Source organism: Marmota flaviventris, chromosome 2, assembly GCF_047511675.1.
Source record: "Marmota flaviventris isolate mMarFla1 chromosome 2, mMarFla1.hap1, whole genome shotgun sequence".
Classification (NCBI taxonomy): Eukaryota; Metazoa; Chordata; class Mammalia; order Rodentia; family Sciuridae; genus Marmota; species Marmota flaviventris.
In genome coordinates, this window is record NC_092499.1 from 80,990,051 (window position 1) to 81,009,198 (window position 19,148).

Genomic DNA, 19,148 nt, shown 5'->3' on the forward strand with positions numbered 1-19,148 from the left:
TGGGTGACGATTATGCATCATCTACATAGGCATTCATATATATATGTATATGTATATGTATATGAATTATATAAATAATTTTGTTGAAGTGAATCACCTTTTACAGAACATATTATAATTATGTAAACACAAGTCAGAAAGAAATCTTTGATAAGAATCATATTTAAGAATCTGTATCTCCTGAATAAGTGGAAGCATGAGAGACCATGCAAAGCAGGAAGTCAGTGAAAAGTCACAACTTGGTTCCGCAGTTTCTTCATAGCTGTTTTCATCTCCTCATTTCTCAATGTGTAGATAAGGGGGTTCAAGAGTGGAGTGAAAATAGTGTAAAACACAGACAAGAGCTTGTCCACAGAAAACCTACTAAAAGGCCACAGGTAAATGAAAATGCAGGGCCCAAAGAAGAGTGTGACCACCATGATATGGGCAGAGCAAGTGGACAGAGCTTTGGTGACGCTTCCTGCAGCACGCTGCCGGACACTGAGGAGGATGGCAGTGTAGGAGATCATGACCAGCAGGAAACAGCTGACGGAAATCAAGCCACTGTCCGAGATCATTAGTATACCCAAGACATAGGTGTCCATGCAGGCAAGTTTGATCACCAGAGGAAGGTCACAGAAGAAGCTGTCCACCTCATTGGGGCCGCAGTAAGGTAAATTCACAGTAAAGGCTACTTGACTGATGGAATGCAGAAATCCAATGACCCAGGAAATGAACACCAGCTTGATGCAAGTCTGCCGGCTCATCATTGTCATATAGTGCAAGGGTTTGCATATGGCCACGTATCTGTCATAGGCCATGGAAACCAGCAGCACCATCTCAGCCCCTCCAGTAAAGTGCAAGAGAAAGATTTGAAACATACATCCTCCAAAGGAGATTATCTTTCTATCAGTAAGGAAATCTCTGATCATCTTGGGGGTGGCAAATGAGGACAGCCACATATCCAAGAAGGACAGATTCCCTAGCAGGAAGTACATAGGGGAGGACTGCAAGTTGGGGGCAGAAATTACAGTGACCACAATGAGGAGGTTACCCAGAATAATGGCCACATACATCCCAGAGAAAAATACAAAGAAAAATTTTTGTAGATATTGTGAAGAACAGAGTCCATGCAATACAAATTCTGACACCACCGAATAATTTTTCATTTCCATTGTCCCAGGTATCAGATTCTGTATTTCATCAACACAAAGAAATGGTAATCATGTCATTTGTGTCAGGTTGGAAGAACCTAGAGCACATTATGCGAAGGGGAGTCCTCACTCACAGAAAGACAAATACTGCATGATCTTAATAATATGTGGAATCTAGAAAAGTAGAGTTCATAAAAACAGAGTATAATGTAGTTATCAGATGGTGGGAGGTGAGAGAATATGGGCAAAGTTGGTCAAAAGGCAAAAAGTTGTAGTTACACAAGAGAATCTATTTAACATCATAGCTAGCAACAGTATATTGTATACTTCAATGTTGTGGAGACAGCAGATTTTACATGTTCTAACTACAAAAAATGGCAAATTTTTTAGAGAATGCATGTAAAATAGCTTGACTTAGCCATCCCACAACATATATGAAAATATATATATTTGTACATCATAAATATATATAATTTGTACACTATAAATATATATAATTTTATCAATTAAAATATAAGCAAAGGCAGGAAGATAGAATGGTAGAAAAATCAGGAAGGCAGGCAAATAGGATGAAGGAAAGAAGAAAGGAACAAAAGTAGGAAAGAATGAAGGAAGGAAGGGAAGAGAGGTGTTAAGTGAAAGTGCTATCAACTGCCAGGCACATGAAAGTGATCAGCTAGGGGTTGTTTCAATATAAGTTTCATATGTAACAGATAATTTAACAATAGATGGAATTTTATAAACAAGTCCATACCAACATGTATATCTGCCCCATTCAGACTTTAATCTTTCCATGGGGGTAGTTGGGCATTCTAGAAGACTTCAGCATAGGTGAGAGCTATTGAAACATTTTTTCTTCCCTTTGTGGCTTTTGTCCATGGGAGATGTGGAAGTAATCCAATGAAGAGAATGAACCAATAATCCTTAAGAGGATTGAATATGAAGATTTCCTGGTTTTATTTACCCATCAGGGTAGATACCACTGGCCAGTGGGCAATTGTTTTTAAACAATTGAAGTTGCAACTAAATTATTAATATGTCAAACATAGAAAATTGCACACACATCTCTCTCCCCATTGATTGCCACAAAAACAAAAACAAAAGACAAGCAAAAAATTCTGGTGGGTGTCTCTATCTATGTACCCAAATACCAATCTCCTGAGTCAGGAGAAGCAGTGGATGAGAAAGTTTAAGAGAACAAGATTTATTTAAGCTAAAAAATCAGGTTCTGAATGTAAAAGTGTATTAAGGTGTTGCATATAAATACAGTATAGTCTCAGATCTTAAAACTAGATTATGTTTGTTCTTTAGATATTTTATGGAAACAGCACTATTGTGTTGTATGTGTTACAGAATGGCATGTATCATATTCTCAGAGAACATCTTTGAGGAAAGAGATCTAAATAATAGCATAGTTACATGAGGATTTTAATTTATCTTAATTTTCATTCTTTTAAATTAAAATGTAATATAGTTTTAGTCTAAAGTGTTAACTAATGCCTTGTGGACACCATGAACATAATCACAACTGAAGAACATTTGCAGGTTTGGCTGTTAGCCTGACAGCCATCCTAGCGTGTATCACACATGCCATAGATCAGTACCTCTACTTGTATTCTTTACCTTTTTTGTACCCATGAAAGTTTTCACATGGGGCTGGGGATGTAGCTCAAGCGATAGCATGCTCCCCTGGCATGCGTGCTGCCCGGGTTTGATCCTCAGCACCACATACAAACAAAGATGTTGTGTGTGCTGAAAACTAAAAAATAAAAACAAATAAATACTAAAATTCTCTCTTAAAAAAAATTCACTTACCTAAAGGCCACCTAGATTTTTCTCAACTCAATTAGCAATTCTCTATTAGGGAGTCTTTATAAAAAAGTTTTCACATGTAATTTAAAAATATAATTTAATTTAGTGTTTCTTTTAAATGAAGATTAAGTGGACCGTTAAAATAATCAAGTGGAAAACTAAGGAGGTTAATATAAAGATCTCTTACTTGCTATTGAGTCAACTGCATTCTAAAATCAAACCATTGAATTGTACTCTAAAAATGAATTAACTTTTTGATACATAAATTATAATTCAATAAAGTTCTATTAAGATAGATATTAAAAATATAAAATAGACTCATTAGAGTTCTAATTTTGGAGAACTCTTTATGAATTTCAAGGCCTTTTAAAAATTGTTAAATGAGTATTAAGTTTATTATCAGAAAACAGGAGGTTAATTTTGCATACAAAATAATAGCATTTTAAAATTTAAATACAAGGAACCACAGAACCACAGATAGAAAAACACATCTTAAATACAATTTTAAAATGATAAAATTTAATTATAAGTAACAAATTATTATGATACACTCAAATGACATAAAGTATAATAGAATAAATGAGTCTCTATTTGACTCATATCTTAAAATGTGTTCACATCCATGTCAAAAGCTCTTTACTTACCTGGAGGTAAGGTGCTTAGTGCTGGAACTGCAGGTCACCAAATTTGTATATCACATCTTCTATACATGCTAAAATGGAGCTTTTGAAATCACTTATATTTTTATTACAGATGTGATCTATTTGCATCTTTCTCCTGCCTCCTAAAAGATAATTTGAGGAGAGCATCATTTTAAGAAGACAGAAAACTCCAGACTTCAGCTTTCTTTGAATTTAAGATATAATACATATATATCCTCTCCCTGACAGAATTAAGAGCACTTTAATGATGGGACACTTGTGGTCAACTCCCATAATGAAGGCTGGGGAATAAATCATCCAAGAGTGGAAATTTGTGGTAATGAATCTCATTCTTTTCCCCAGGTAACACAAGAAGGAAATTTCAACGATCTGCCCTATTATATGAGCATGATTGAAATTATTTTAATAATTCAATCAGAATAACACATGTCATTATCTAGTAAATAGACTAAATTTTTTCCTTTAAATAATCAAATTAAATACAGAGATTCTGAAAATTTGTCTATTCTGCACATGATTTTATGTAGTTTTAAATCAAGCATAATACTGAAGAAAACTTATTCATACTAGGAGAGTCAGATTTGAATGGTACAGAATATTTGTCATCTCTGGATTTATATTGTCAGGTATCATACAATCTCCTGTTTCTGGGTTACTCTGGACATTTGCTACAATTGATAGGCTGCTTACTTATCAATATCATTGATATAATACAGGCTTCTCCCATCAATGAATCTTTGCTGAAGACAAATATCCCCGAATGTTCTGCTGAACCACTACATTTACAACCATTCACGTGACACCAACTTCCCTACTGTGTGTATGCACAACCAAATTTTTAAGGGATTCACCACCAAAACAGCCTCTGAGTGAACCAAGAAGTCTCACTTTCTATATTGACATCAGATAATCATCTTTCACTTAAAATTAGCCACAAAATTTTTGTAAGTTTGGTTTCCCTCTTTAAAACACACAGATTTTTAGCACAGCCAATAACTGTGAGCAGTGTGCACATTGCACAGGAGAGAAGGTATTATGGTTTGAATCTAGAATGTCTCCCTAAGGTTCATGTGTAAAAGACTTGGACCCCAATGCAACAATTGTCAGGGGTGGATCATGAGGGCTCTGACCTCAGCAGTCAATGAATCCATTGCTAGCAGAAGGGATTGCTGAGAAGTGTTGGTAGTTGCAGGTGGTGAAGCATAATTGGAAGGAGGTCACTAGATGCATGCCCTAGAAGGGCATTTCTAGTCTCTATCCTTCCAGCTCCCCCATTCTCCTTCGGCCTCCTGGCTGTGTGATAAGCATCTTTTCTCCATGATGTTCTGCTTCAAAGCAATGCAGGCAGCTCACCATGGACTCAAAACTCTTAAAACATAAGCCAAACTAAATCCTTGCTCCTAATAAGTTATTTATATCAGGTGCTTTAGTTACAGCAGTGAAATACTAATGCAGAAGTCTAGACTGTATATATAAATTTGAAAATCATTACTGTGCAGCATATTTTGCCAGTATCCTGGTCTCATCTCCTCAGCATATATCATTCATATACAAGCTAAAATGCAAACAGTTACCACTCTTGATTGAAAGCTGTTTGGCTAATCCTGCTGTACTTTACATGTTGGGTAGGAAGAGAAGAGTGAGGGATTTAATGTCCTGGAAAGCAACCTCCAGGCAATACTAATAAGTACTACAGCATCCTCTACGCACAGGCTAGGCTAATTCCTAGGTGTATGTTGTATGTGGTTTCCAGACTTCCAGAAAGGGAATGAACCTCAGTTGCTGGCAGTGCTGTGCTGCTGGGTAACACATGGGTTGTTGCATTCTCTTCCTCTCTGGTCTCACTTACTTTATCTGCCAGGAAAGTACAGGTTTTTCTTGAGATCACTTCTGCCCAGTAAAACTATTTGTACTCAAATTCTTATATCAGAGATCTCTAAGTAAACACAAATTAAGGGAGTTAACACTAGTAGTGACCCTATGGAAACATGCTCAAATTGGGATGTTAAAATTGAATCACTCACAGGCCCAATGGCAAGAGGCCCCTGTTGGTGGTAAGATGACCATAACCTTGCACATAGGGCAACATCTAAGTTAGCAAGACTCTGGCCTGTGATGGTTTAAGTTGAGACAGAGGTCTAGAATTTGAGAGAGGTGAGATTGTGTTATTTTATAAGAATAGTGAGCAGGCTGATTATAAACTAGGCCCCAAAGCACTGGAAGAAGTAAAGAGCAGGCAGAGGTCATTCAGCTATAAAGTGAGGCCAGCTATCAAGTCAGGCCATGGTGAGAAAAATGAAAGGCCCCATGGTAGTGCATAAGCAATGTGCACACTGCTCACAGTTACTGGCTGTGCTAAAAATCTAGAACAAACACCCATTATGAGAGTGGAGGAATTGTAAAAAAGCCTGATCACAACTGTGGAAACTCATCTAAAGTCAGGGTCCAAGTAAAGAAAATGTTAGAATCTGGTTTCTAATATGAGAATATTTTCCTTTGAATCTTTTGGGTCATTAATATGGAAAAAGGCTCCCTCACATGGCCTGCTGAAAAGGGAAGGCACCAACTAAGGTGTGTGCCTTGCAATATAATACACATCCACCTCAAGATCACGCCTCACTGTTACTAGAAAATAACTAGTTACATAATCCTAGACTAAGGAAAATCGAGCCTGCTTCTGGAAGAAGGGGAAAGTCCATGAAAGGAACTTCATGAAGTGGCTACTAAGCACTTCAGAAATCAAGAAAGCTGATTTAGTAATGGATGAGGAAGCACAAGACAATGCATGGGGGCAGACAATGGAGATTATTTACATGGAAATACTTTATGTATTAATACTTTAATGCCTTTGACATTTGGGCAGAAGGATGGCCCAGAATAAGTGAAATAAGTGCTAGAACTGCTTTATAGATGTTTAATGAAGGATCCAAAGATCTAAGAGAGCTTGCCACAATCAAAGGATATATTTTATAAAGCCAGTGACTCCACCCACTAACCATATTTTAAAGGAAGATTCAGAGGCAATCTTTCATTCAATCTTCAAATGATAGATTCCTTATAGTTAAGCACAACAACAGGAGGCTGAAATTAAGAGCCCCCGTTGTAGTGTGTAACCATGCGAGGAAATCATCATAATTCAACAGTGTGCAACAAGACAGAGCTTTTGACTGGTAGGTATCTATTTTGATAACTAGATAGGCAAGATCTATAGGTAGTAAATAGAGGTATTGACTTACATAACTATTATGGCAAGAAATTATAGAGGGGAAATGATTGTATTATGAGAGCACTAACTTAATCAGCACATTAATCCCTTCATAGGGATTAACTGGGTGGTAACTGTAGGCAGGTAGGGTTTTGATGGAAGAGGTGAGTCACTGGGAGCATGCCTTTGGGGTTGATATTTTGTCCACAGATAGAAGAGCTTTCTCTCTCTCTCCCTCTCTCTGCTTCTTGATTGTCATGTTCGGGGGTACTTTTCTTCTTCACATTCTTTCACCCTGATGTTCTACCTTACCTCAGGTCCAGAGCAATGGAGTTGGCCATCTGTATACTGAGAACTCTGAAATTGGAAGCCCTAAATAAACTTTTCCTCCTCTAAAATTGTTCTTATCAGATTTTTGGTCACAGCAGTGAAAAAGTTGACTTTATTACGTTCACAAGATTGTGAAATCAGCATTACTATCTATCACCAGAATTTTTCTCACCCCCAAAAGAAACCCTGTGACCATGAGCAGTCACTCTCATTTTCCCACTTCACTCAGTCCCTGAAAACCACTTGATATACTTGCTGTGTCTGTGGGCTTCTTTGTTCAGGATGTTATATAATGGAATCATACAAGCTGTGGTCTTTTGTCTGGCTTATTTTACTTAGCATAATATATTTACAGGTTCAATCATTGTGGGCCACATATCAGTTCTCCATTCTTTTTATGGATGCATAATATTTCATTGCATATATACCACAGTTTTTCACCCATTCATCAGTTACTGCATAGGTGGATTGTTTCTGAATTTTTATTATTATGTATAATGCTGCTATTTTTATGACTGGGAAATGAGATGACCCCAAATGCTCCTGTGTTAGTGCAAGAACATTCAGAAGTGAAATGATTCAATTATGAGAGGTGTAACTTAATCAGTCCATCCTAGTTTGAATGCACTAGATGATAACCATAGACAGGTAGAGTGTACCCGGAGGGAGATTGGTATTGAAGTTATGCTCTGGAAGGGCTCATCTTTCCTGAAGTCCCTTCCTCTTTCTTTCCTTGTTTCCCTGCCACCATGAGGGTTGTGGCTTCTTTCTGGAATGACTTTTTTTTTTTTTGTGATGCTGAGGATTGAACCCAGAGCCTTGTACATGTAAAGCAAGCACTTTATCAACTGAGCTATATCCCCAAGCTCCTGCCATGCCTTTTTACCATGATGTTCTGCCTTACCTTGGTCTGAGAGCGATGGACTTGACTAACCAAGAACTGAACCTCTGAAACTGTGAGCCAAATAAACTTGTCCTCCTTTAAGTTGCTCTTGTCAGTTTGGTCACAGTGACGAAAGTCTGACTAGAGGGTATTTAAAATTATCTAGAGTATGTACATATAAGGGTTGAATTTCAGGGTCATATAGCAACTTCATTTAAATTGAGAGGAATTGCAAAAACTTTTCCAAGTCAGCTGAATGCTGTAACATTCCTAACAGCAGTGTAAGAGGATTCTGATTTCCCTACATTTTTACCACATTATTTTCCATAGTTTTGTTATAGACATCCTAGTTGGGTGCAAAATGGCATTTCATTGAAGTTTTGCTTTTTACATAATGATTTCCCATAATGATTATTATTCCATGTGCTTATTAACCACTTGTGTATATTCTTTGGGGGAAATGTCTATTCAGATTCTTTTTTTTTTAATACATGTACTTAGAGTAATGATGTCCATCTCATTTTTCCATCTTTCCTACCCATATTCCCCCTTCATTCCTCTCCCTCCCCTTTGCCATCTAAAGTTTGTTCATTCTTCCCATGCTCCCTCCATCCCCATTATGGATCACCATCCTCATATCAGAGAAAACATTCAGCATTTGTTTTTTTTTTGGATTGGCTTACTTCACTTAGCATAATATTCTCCAACTCCATCTATTTTCTTGAAAATGCCATGATTTTATTCTCTTTAAATTCTGAGTAATGTTCCATTGTGTATGTATACAAAGTTTCCCTATCTATTCATCTACTTAAGGGCATCTGGGTTGGTTCCACAATTTAGCTAATGTGAATTTTGCTGTTATAAACATTAAAGTAGCTGTGTCCCTGTAGTATGCTGTTTTTAAGTCCTTTGAGTATACACCGAAGAGTGGGATAGCTAGGTCAAATGGTGGTTCCACTCCAAGTTTTCCAAGGAATCTTCATATTGCTTTCCATTTTGGCTGCACCAATTTGTAGTCCCACTAGCAATGTATGAGTGTGCCTCCCCTCCTCCATCCTCCTCAATACTTATGGTTGTTTGTATTCTTAATAGCTGCCATTCTGACTGGAGTGAGATGAAATCTTAGAGGAGTTTTGATTTGAATTTCTCTAATTGCTAGAAATGGTGAACATCTTTTCATATATTTGTTGATTGATTATATATCATCTTCTGAGAAGTGTCTGCTCAGTTTGTTGGCCCATTTATTGATTGGGCTATTTGTAATTTTGGTGTTAAGATTTTTGAGTTATTTATATATCCTAGAAATTAGTGCTGTATCTGATGTGTGTATGGTAAAAACTTTGCTCCCATTCTGTAGGCTCTCTATTCGGCTCACTGATTGTTTCATTACCTAAGAAGAAGCTTTTTAGTTTGAATTCATCCCATTTATTGATTCTTGATTTTATTTCTTGCTCAATAGGAGTCTTATTAAGGAAGTCAGGGCCTAATCTGACATGATGGAGATTTGGGCCTACTTTTTCATCTATTAGACCCAGGGTCTCTGGTTTAATTCCTAGGTCCTTGATCCACTTTGAGTTGAGTTTTGTGCATGGTGAGAGAGAGGGGCTTAATTTCTTTTTTCTACATATAAATTTCTACTTTGCCTAGCACCATTTGGTGAAGAGGCTATCCTTTCTCCAATATATGATTTTGACATCTTTGTTTAATATGAAATAACTGTATTTATGTGGGTTTGTCTTTGTTTCCTTTATTCTGTACCATTGGTCTACAAATCTATTTTGGTACCAATATCATGCCATTTTTTATTACTATTGCTCTGAAATATAGTTAGGTCTGGTAGTGATGCGACCTGCTTCACTCTTCTTGCTAAGGATTGCTTTAGCTATTCTGGGTCTCTTATTTTTCCAGATGAATTTCATGACTGCTTTTTCTATTTCTATGAGGAATGTCATTGGGATTTTAATTGGAATTGCATTAAATCTGTATAGTGCTTTTGGTAATATGATAATTATGACAATATTAATTCTGCCTATGCAAGAACAAGGGAGATCTTTTCATCTTCTTAGGTCTTCTGTAACTTCTTTTTTGGTGTTCTGTAGTTTTCATTGTAGAGATGTTTCACCTCTTGCATTAAGTTGATCCTAAGTATTTTTTTGAAGCTATTGTAAATGGGGTAGTTTTTCTCATTTCTCTTTCAGAGGATTTGTCACTGATGTACAGAAATACCTTTGATTTATAGATGTTGATTTTATATCCTAGTACTTTGCTGAATTAATTTATTAGTTCTAGAAGTTTTCTAGTGAAATGTTTGGGATCTTCTAGGTATAAAATCATATATTTGGCAAATAGTGCTCATTTGAGTTTTTTTTTCCCTATCCGTAACCCTTTAATTTCTTTTATCTTATTGCTCTGGCTAGAGTTTCAAGAACTCTGATAGATAGAAGAGGGCATCCCTGTCTTTTTCCAGTTTTTAGAGGGAATGCTTTCAATTTTTCTACATTTATAATGATGGTGGCCTGAGGCTTAGCCTAGATAGCTTTTAAAATGTTGAGATATGTCCCTGGTTATCTCTAATGTTTTGAACATGAGGGGTGCTGTATTTGCCGAATTTTTTTTTTTTGCATCTATTGAGATGATCATATGATTCTTATTTTTAAGTCTATTAATGTGATGAATTACATATATTGATTTCCATATGTTGAGCCAATCTTTCATCCCTGGGATGAATTCTACTTGATCATAGTGCATTATCTTTTTGATATGTTTTTGTATTCAATTTGCCAGAATTTTATTGAGAATTTTTCATCTGTGTTCATTATTAGAGATATTGGTCTAAAGTTTTCTTTCTTTGAGGTGTCTTACTCTGGTTTTGGAATCAGTGTGATATTAGCCTCATAGAATGAGTTTGGAAGTGTTCTTTCTTTATCTATTTTATGATATAATTTGAGGAGTATTGGTATTAGTTCTTTAACGTTCTTGTTGAACTCAGCTTTGTATCCCTCTGGTCCTGGGCTTTTCTTAGTTGGAAGGCTTCGGATGGCATCTTCTATTTTTTTGCATGAAATTGATCTGTTTAACTTGTGTATATCATCCTGATTCAGTCTGGGCAAATTATACGACTCTAAAAAATTGTTAATGACTTTGATATTTTCTAATTTATTGGAGTACAATTTTCAAGATGATTTCTAGTTATCTTCTGTATTCCTATAGTTTCTTTTGTGATATTTACTTTTTCATCACAGGTGTTGGTAATTTGAGTTTCCTCTCTCTTTTCTCTTCATTAGCATGGCTAAGGATTTATCAATCTTATTTATTTTTTCAAAAAAAAACAACTAAAAAGTTTTTGTCAATTTTTTCTTTTCTTTTCTTTTCAATTTCATTGATTTCAGCTCTGATTTTAATTACTCCCTGTCTTTTACTGTTTCTGGGTTGATTGTTGTTTTTTTTTTTCCTAGGGCTTTGAGGTGTAATGTTAAGCCATTTATTTGTTGACTTTTTTTTTCTTTTAAGAAATGAACTCTATGCAATGAACTTTCCTCTTAGTACTGCTTTCATAGTGTCCCAGAGATTTCAATATGTTGTGTCCATGTTCTCATTTACCTCTAAGATTTTTTTATTCTTCTCCTTGATGTCTTTTGTAACTCATTGTTCATTCAGTAGCATTTTGTTTAGTCTCCAGATGTTAGAGTAATTTTTATTTCTTATCATTGATTTCTAATTCATTCCATTATGATCTTATAGAGTGCAGAGTAGTATCTCTATTTTTTTTGTATTTGCTAAGAGTTGCTTTGTGCCATAGTATGTGGTCTACTTTAGAGAAGGATCCACATGCTGCTGAGGAGAAAGGGTATTCACTCATTGATGAATGAAATGTTCTATATATGTAAGTTAAGTCTAAATTACTGATTGTATTATTGATTATAATTTCTTTGTTTAGCTTTTGTTTCAAACATCTATCCAGTGGTGAAATGGGTGTGCTAAAGTCAGCCAGAATTATTGCTGTGGTATATTTGACTCTTAAACTTGAGAAAAGTTTGATGAATGTAGATGTTCCATTCTTTGGGGTATAATATTTGTGATTGTTATGACTTGTTGGTGTAAGGTTACCTTAAACAGTATGAAATGTCCTTCTTTATCCCTTTTGTTTAACTTTGGCTTGAAGTCTACTTTATTTGATATGAGGATGGAACTCCCTGTTTGTTTCTGCAGTCAATGTGAGTGGTATGATTTTTCCCAACCTTTCACTTTCAGTCTGTGGATGTCTTTTTTCCTATGAGATGAGTCTCTTGAAGGCAGCATATTATTGGGTCTTTTCATTTTAAATCAAATCTGCTGGTACATGTCTTTTGTTTGGTGAGCTTAGGCCATTAACATTCAGGGTTATTATTGAGACATAATTTATATTCCCAATTATTTTTGGTATTTAACTTGACCTAGTTTCTCCTTTGATTTTTTTTTATTATTATAATATGTCCCTCTATTGATTTTCATTGTTGTTTTAAATTTCCTCCTCATGAAAAATCTTGCCAAGGATGTTCTGTCTGTAGTGCAGGCATTCTAGTTATAAATTCTTTTAACTTTTGTTTATCATGTAAGTTTTTATTTCACCATCAAAATCAAAGGCTTAGTTTTGCTGGATATAAGATTTTGGTTGGCATCCATTTTCTTTCAGATCTTGGTATATGTTGTTCTAGGATCTCCTGGCTTTGAGGTTCTGGATTGAAAAATCTGCTGAGATATGAATTGGTCTCCCCCTATATGTGATCTGATTCCTCTCTCTTGCAGCCTTTAAGATTATCTCCTTTTTTTTGTATGCTAGATATTTTCATTATAATGTGCCTTCATGTGGATCTGTCGTGATTTTCTATGTTTGGCATCCTATAAGACTCTTGTATTTGATTTTCCACTTTATTCTTTATGTTTGGAAAATTTTCTAGTATTATTTCATTGAATAGATTGTTCATTTCTTTTGTTTGAAACACTATGTCTTCCTCTATCCCAGTAATCCTTAAATTTGGTCTTTTTATGTTATCCCATAATTTCTGAATGCTCTGCTCATGGTTTCTTACCATTGTCACTGTGTTGTCAACATTCTTTTTAAGATTATATATTTTGTCTTCATTGTCTTAGATCCTGTCTTCAAGAGATCTAATTTATTGGTGATGCTTTCTATTATGCTTTTAATTTGGCTTATTGTTTTTTTTTCATTTCAAGTATTTCTTTTTTGTTTATTTGTTTTTCAGAACCTCTATCTCCCTATTGAAGTAATCTTTTGCTTCCTGTATTTGCTTATGTAGCTCTTTATTGAATTGATCTTTTGCAGCCTGTATTTGCTTTCTTATATCACCCTTTAATTCACAGATCATTTTAATTATGTACATCTTGAACTCCTTCTCTGTAATTTCTTCTGTTGTGCTTACCATGGGTTCTAATAATGTAGTATCTTGATTTGTTTGGGACTCTTTTTTCCCTTGTTTTTTATGTTGTTTGTGTGTTTTAACTTTTAGCACTATGGATCCAAGGCATTATTATTTTTTACCCTATAGGCTTATAGTGCCCCAGCAGGGTTCCAATATCTCTCCTTTGAGGGGGAGAACAATGTAAACAGATCTCAATACAAACAATATACAACCTTAAACCAAATAGCTGATATAAAAAAAGATTAGTAGTTTCTTGATGCTCATATGAGGGTATAAAAATAGCTATCAATTTATATAGAATTTCTTTGTGGGATATTAAAATTATACTGTAATTAGTGGCAGAGTCATATAAGCTTGTGCTTCTTCTAAAGATTAATTTTATGCTTTGAAAGCACTGTATGATAGTGAATAAATCTTGATTAAGCTTTCATATTAAAAAGAGAATTGTTTAATCATTTCTTTGCAGATGCCTTATTTACCCCTATGTAGATTTATCTACTCACTCCCTAGATCCCTTCAGTGGAAGCCATTATCAAATTAAGAATAAGTTTTCCCCTTTACCCCATGTAATTTCAATGGAATAGATAGTGTTCAAATGGTTCTACACAGGGTAATTGTCTTAAAGACAAAGAAGCACCTGGAAACTTTTGAATAAGATTTTTTTCTTGCTAAAACAAGATCATAGAGTTCTCACTCTATTCCCATTGCCTGTTTTCATAATGGTTTACAATGGAAAATAACCAAATTGAATGCACCCAAGTCTAAAAATCTCTCATCTCACCTTATAGGGAGTAGCTGGGTTGTGAAACCCAATTTTATTAGATCACCTCATGCCTGATCATCATGAGGAATAGATTTGTCAAGATAGCTTGATTTGTAATTTTTTTTACATAATGTTTATTTGGTCCAGACATGGAGACTTTTTAAGAGATTAAATAAATAAATATTCTGTTTGATAAGAGACCTATTTTCTATGAGAAATTTTGTGCTATTTTTTGGCTTAGAAGCTTTAGGTAATTGAGAAATGTACCTTTAATGGACTACTAATTTTGAATAAAAGAATTAGATATAGTTCCAAATAGAAGCAATGAGAAAACTTGACTAGGTCTTTGCCAGTGTTAATTAGTTGAGGTAAGATCGAACTGAATTACAATTGAATTACAATTACAACTTTAAATTAAAAAATTGATATTTGAAGAGGAGGTGACATACATAGCAAAGAAGGCCAAGGAAAGCAAAGACAGAATTTGGAGTGGTAAAACAACAAGCCAAGGAAGATCAATAACTGCTGTTAGTTACCAGAAACTAGGAGAAGGGCATGGAACAGATTCCCAGAAGGAATCACTGTGGTTTGACACCTTTCTTTTGTACTTTTTTTCACTTGAAATTCAGAAAATAAACTTCTGCTATTTTGAGCACACACACACACACACACATATATATATATATATATATACATATATATATATATATATATGTATATAGTATATATACACGCATATATGTATATGTATATATATATATATATTTACAGTTTTTTCACAATATACAGAAATGGAAAATTCAATTATTATCTACAGTGTACACAGTAGTTCGTAAAATAGTCTACAATTTATGATGATAATCAAAGAACCTGGGGTGAGGTGTAGGATGAGATGTTGAGGGGGTAGAAATTGGGGATATAGCATTATTAGATCTTATAAAGTGTGAAAGAGAAATTAGTTGCACGAGAAGAGAGAGGAAGTGATTTTGGTGAGACCAAAAAAAGTGAGAACACAATAAAATAAAACAAATAAACAAACAAAAATATTAAGAAAATTAAAAAATGTAAAAATAGGAGATAAAAGTATATACAATACAACTGCAATATACTTTCAGACATCACCATCCTTGGTAGCCTAATCCATGAAAAGTACTTGGTTTCACAAATGCTGGGGATGTGATAGTGGGAGAAGAGAGAGAGAAAAAAAAATCTCAAAGGAAGGTACAGGATTATTTTTGTTGGAGATCAGTATCTTCCTGCTTCCCTTCTTTCCAATAGGTGGGGTTGTCTGTTGTTTGCTTGTGTCTCCACCCTGATGATGCTGAAGTTTACCAGGGTGGAAGGGTTGATCTTGAGTGCAGGGCTTCTGGAAGTAGGTTATAGCACCTGCAAGTTCCTAATGGAAAACTTCACCTCAAGAATAAGATCTCCTTTGGGGCTTGCTCATGTCATGTGGGTGCCTGATCTTATCTTATATCACTTATAGACCTCATAATTCCTGGTCTCTAATTTAGTCTCTAAACTGAATCTCACTCATCCCCTCCCTTTCTACTTTCTAATCAGAAACCTTTCTCTCTGGAGGTCTTGTGGGCAGTACTCTGGGGGCTGCACACCTCTCACGGAGAGCTGTTTTTGTATTGGGCAGTCACTGTGCCAGATTGGTGGCTTCTGGTGAGGAGGGAAGTTGGGAATAATTGGTACCTGCCTAACTGGTGTTCCAACTTTTGAGTTTCCCCAACTAAAGATGGCAATGAAGGTTTCTCAAAATGGAGGCAGCTGTTTTCAGCAATGGGGTATTGGGTCAGATAGGGTGGGGTCTGACAGTGGCGTTGGGTAATGTGTTCAGAGATGCAGGTCTGTGGTGTGCGGTGTTATGGCTGATGGCTGTCTCCAGACCCTATGTCATGTCCCCAGATGCAGGCAGGCTACCACATGTAGAGGATTATGGCAGTGGCAACCGGGGGAGCCCCTCTTTGGTGGATGGAAGTCCACATAGTAGTGGTGGCTGGAGTTTCTTTGTGTGGGCTGTGGATGGGATTCCTGCATGGGTGGGTGGACAGGAGTCTTGCATTGGTGCTGATGCCGGTGGTCCTCCTATTCAGATTCTCTGTCAATACTTTTGTAAGGTTACTTCTTCTAATATTAAGTTGTGGGAGTCATTTTTATATGTCCTGAACTCCAGCCCCTTTCATCAGGTAAATGATCTGCTAACATGTTGTTTTTTTGTTTGAGTTGCCTTTTTACATTCTTGATACTGTAAATGAGGCCCCAAATTTTGATTATTGGATTTGTTAAATATTTTTTCTCTAGTTTCGTGTGCTTTGGATATCATTTCTAAGAAACCATTGCCTCATTTAAGGTCAGAATGATGTCTGTGTAAGTTTTCTTCAAAGAATTTTATAGCTTTTGCACTTCCCCTTAGGTCTTTAATCCATTTTATAATTATCTTTGAATATATGTGAATTAAAGTCAGCTTCATTCTTTTGCATGTGGTTATCTTGTTGTTTATTGTAAATATTACCCTTTTCCCATGGTCTTGACATCCTTTCTAAAATTCCTTAATCATGGATGCATGAGTTTATTTCTGTATGAAATTTAATTCTGTTGATCTATATGTGTATACTTATGTCAGTGTCATAGACTTGATTAGTATAATTTATAGCAAGATTTGAAACTGGGAAATGGGAATCTTCCAACTTCATTCTTGTATAAAGATTGTTTGGATATTTTGGTCTCTTGATTTTAGTATTAGCTTGTCAATTTCTACAAAATATTCAGCTTACATTTTGATAGTGATTCCAATGAATTAAGTATCAACTTAAGAAATCTGGACTTTTGAACAATTTTAAGTCTTCCAATCCATGAGAATCTTTGTATTTGTTAAGGTCTTCATTAATTTATTTTAATAGTATTTCTTAGTTTCAGAGTATAAATCTTAAAGATTAAAAAAAATATGCAATTATAATGTATTCCTAGTTAAATGAAAAATTTCTTCACTTCATTTTCAGGTTGTTTATTTATAAAATACAGCAAAACAGTAGCTTTTTTTAAAGTTGGCTTTCACACTGAAACCTGGTCTGATTGTTTATTAGTTGCAGTAGTTTTTGGTGGCATTCTTCTGGATCCTTTACATACGAGTTTATGCCATTTGACTTTTCCTTGATTCAGCATTTTCCTGATAGTTGTAAAACTTTATTTTAAAGATTTTTTACAATGTTGATTTCAGCTGTTTATTTCTTTAAAAAAAATCTGAGTGGAGAGACAGTCATTTGGAGTTGCTAAAAACATTGCTTCCCTTATGATTGAGACTCTCACCTTTAAAGAAAAGTCTAGCTGGACAGAGACTTTTTGATTGACTGTCTTTTTATTCTTACTTGAATTATGTTATTTTGCCACTTTTTATCCTCCATAGTTTCTGATAAGATATTAGCTATTGATTTATTGAGGGTCTTTCTCTCTCTGATTGTTTCAATGTATATAATTTATCCTTGTCATATACAATTTTACATGATGTGTCTTGCTTGCTCTGAAACTGAGTTTATTGAGGTTACTAAACTTTCTAGATATGTATATTAATATTTCTTATCAAATTATGGAATGTTTTTGAAATTATGCATATATGGTTGGGGCCAATACAATTATATGGATTTGAAAATTTCCTGTCACATGGTGACATCATAGCTGTTGTTAATATAATAGCACAACACTTTACTCAATCATTTGTGGTCATGTTCATATAAGCAGCTCTGCACTTTCAATTATATAAATATATAATGCATACAATTTCCTATAATACATGATATTGATAATAATAATTAGTGACTAGGAGATATTTATTTATGTACTTACCATACTATATATTTGATGGCTATTTTACAGTACACTCCTACTAGTAAAATATTGCTATAAAACTGTATGCAGTGTTATGCCAGCAGCAGAATATAAGATATATAGAGAAACCCGCATAAATACAGTTATTTCATACTAAAAATTTGCCATGAATATACATTGAAAAAAAGCCTCTTCAACAAATGGTGCTGGAAAAACTGGAAATCCATATGTAGTAGAAAGAAATTTAACCCCTGTCTCTCACCTTGCACAAAATTCAGCTCAATGTGAATCAAGGACCTAGGTATTAGACCAGAAACCCTGCACCTACTAGAAGAAAAGGTAGGCCCAACGCCTCAACACTTTGGCTTAGGAAATGACTTCCTCATCAAGACTCTTAAAGTGCAAGAAGTAAAATAAGACAATAATAAATTGGGGTGGTATCAAACTAAAAAGCTTCTTCACTGCAAAGAAAACAATCAGAATATGAAAAGAGAGCCTACAGAATGGGAGAAAATCTTTGCCTCACACACTTCAGATAAGGTGTTAATTTCCAGGATATATAAAGAACTCAAAAAGCTTAATACTAAACAATAATCTTTAAGAAATCAGGGATTGTTCTTATTTATTCTTCTGACAGCGTCCCATGTATCTTTGTGGGTCTGTTAGTTCTTCTTTATTCTTTTTTTCTTTCTTAGACTGTATAATCTCAATTGACTCTTCTTTAGGTTTGCTGATTCATTTTTCTGACACCTCAAAACTGATGCTTAGTCCTTCAGGTGAATGTATAATTTTGATTTTTTTTCCTAAAATTTTTGTGCTTTTATTACTTCCTTCTCTTCATTTATATTACCTATTATTCTTCTGGTTCAACATCACTCATCAAGTGTTGGCAAGATATGAGGTACAATCAAGCCTCTGTTCCTTTGGCAGATTGCTTTTTCCAAGGATAATCATATTAATACCTTCATATTAGTCTACAATATGACAATGCCTCTCCCTATCAAATTTGCAATATGAGATTCCAAACATTTTAGTGGAGAAATCATCTGAAAACTTGAATCTTTCAATTCAAGCTTCCCAGATAATTCTATGTGGCTAAGACATAAATT

The 19,148-nt window shown here is 35.0% G+C and overlaps 1 protein-coding gene across 1 annotated transcript; it reads right to left on the reverse strand.

The window, feature by feature from the left end:
* Window positions 1-221: 221 nt before the first annotated feature.
* On the reverse strand, window positions 222-1,175 carry LOC114088122 (olfactory receptor 4K14). The gene has a single exon (XM_027929675.2). It carries the CDS (start codon window positions 1,152-1,154, stop codon window positions 222-224), a length of 933 nt encoding a protein of 310 aa, XP_027785476.1. The 5' UTR covers window positions 1,155-1,175.
* Between the last annotated feature and the right edge of the window lie 17,973 nt (window positions 1,176-19,148).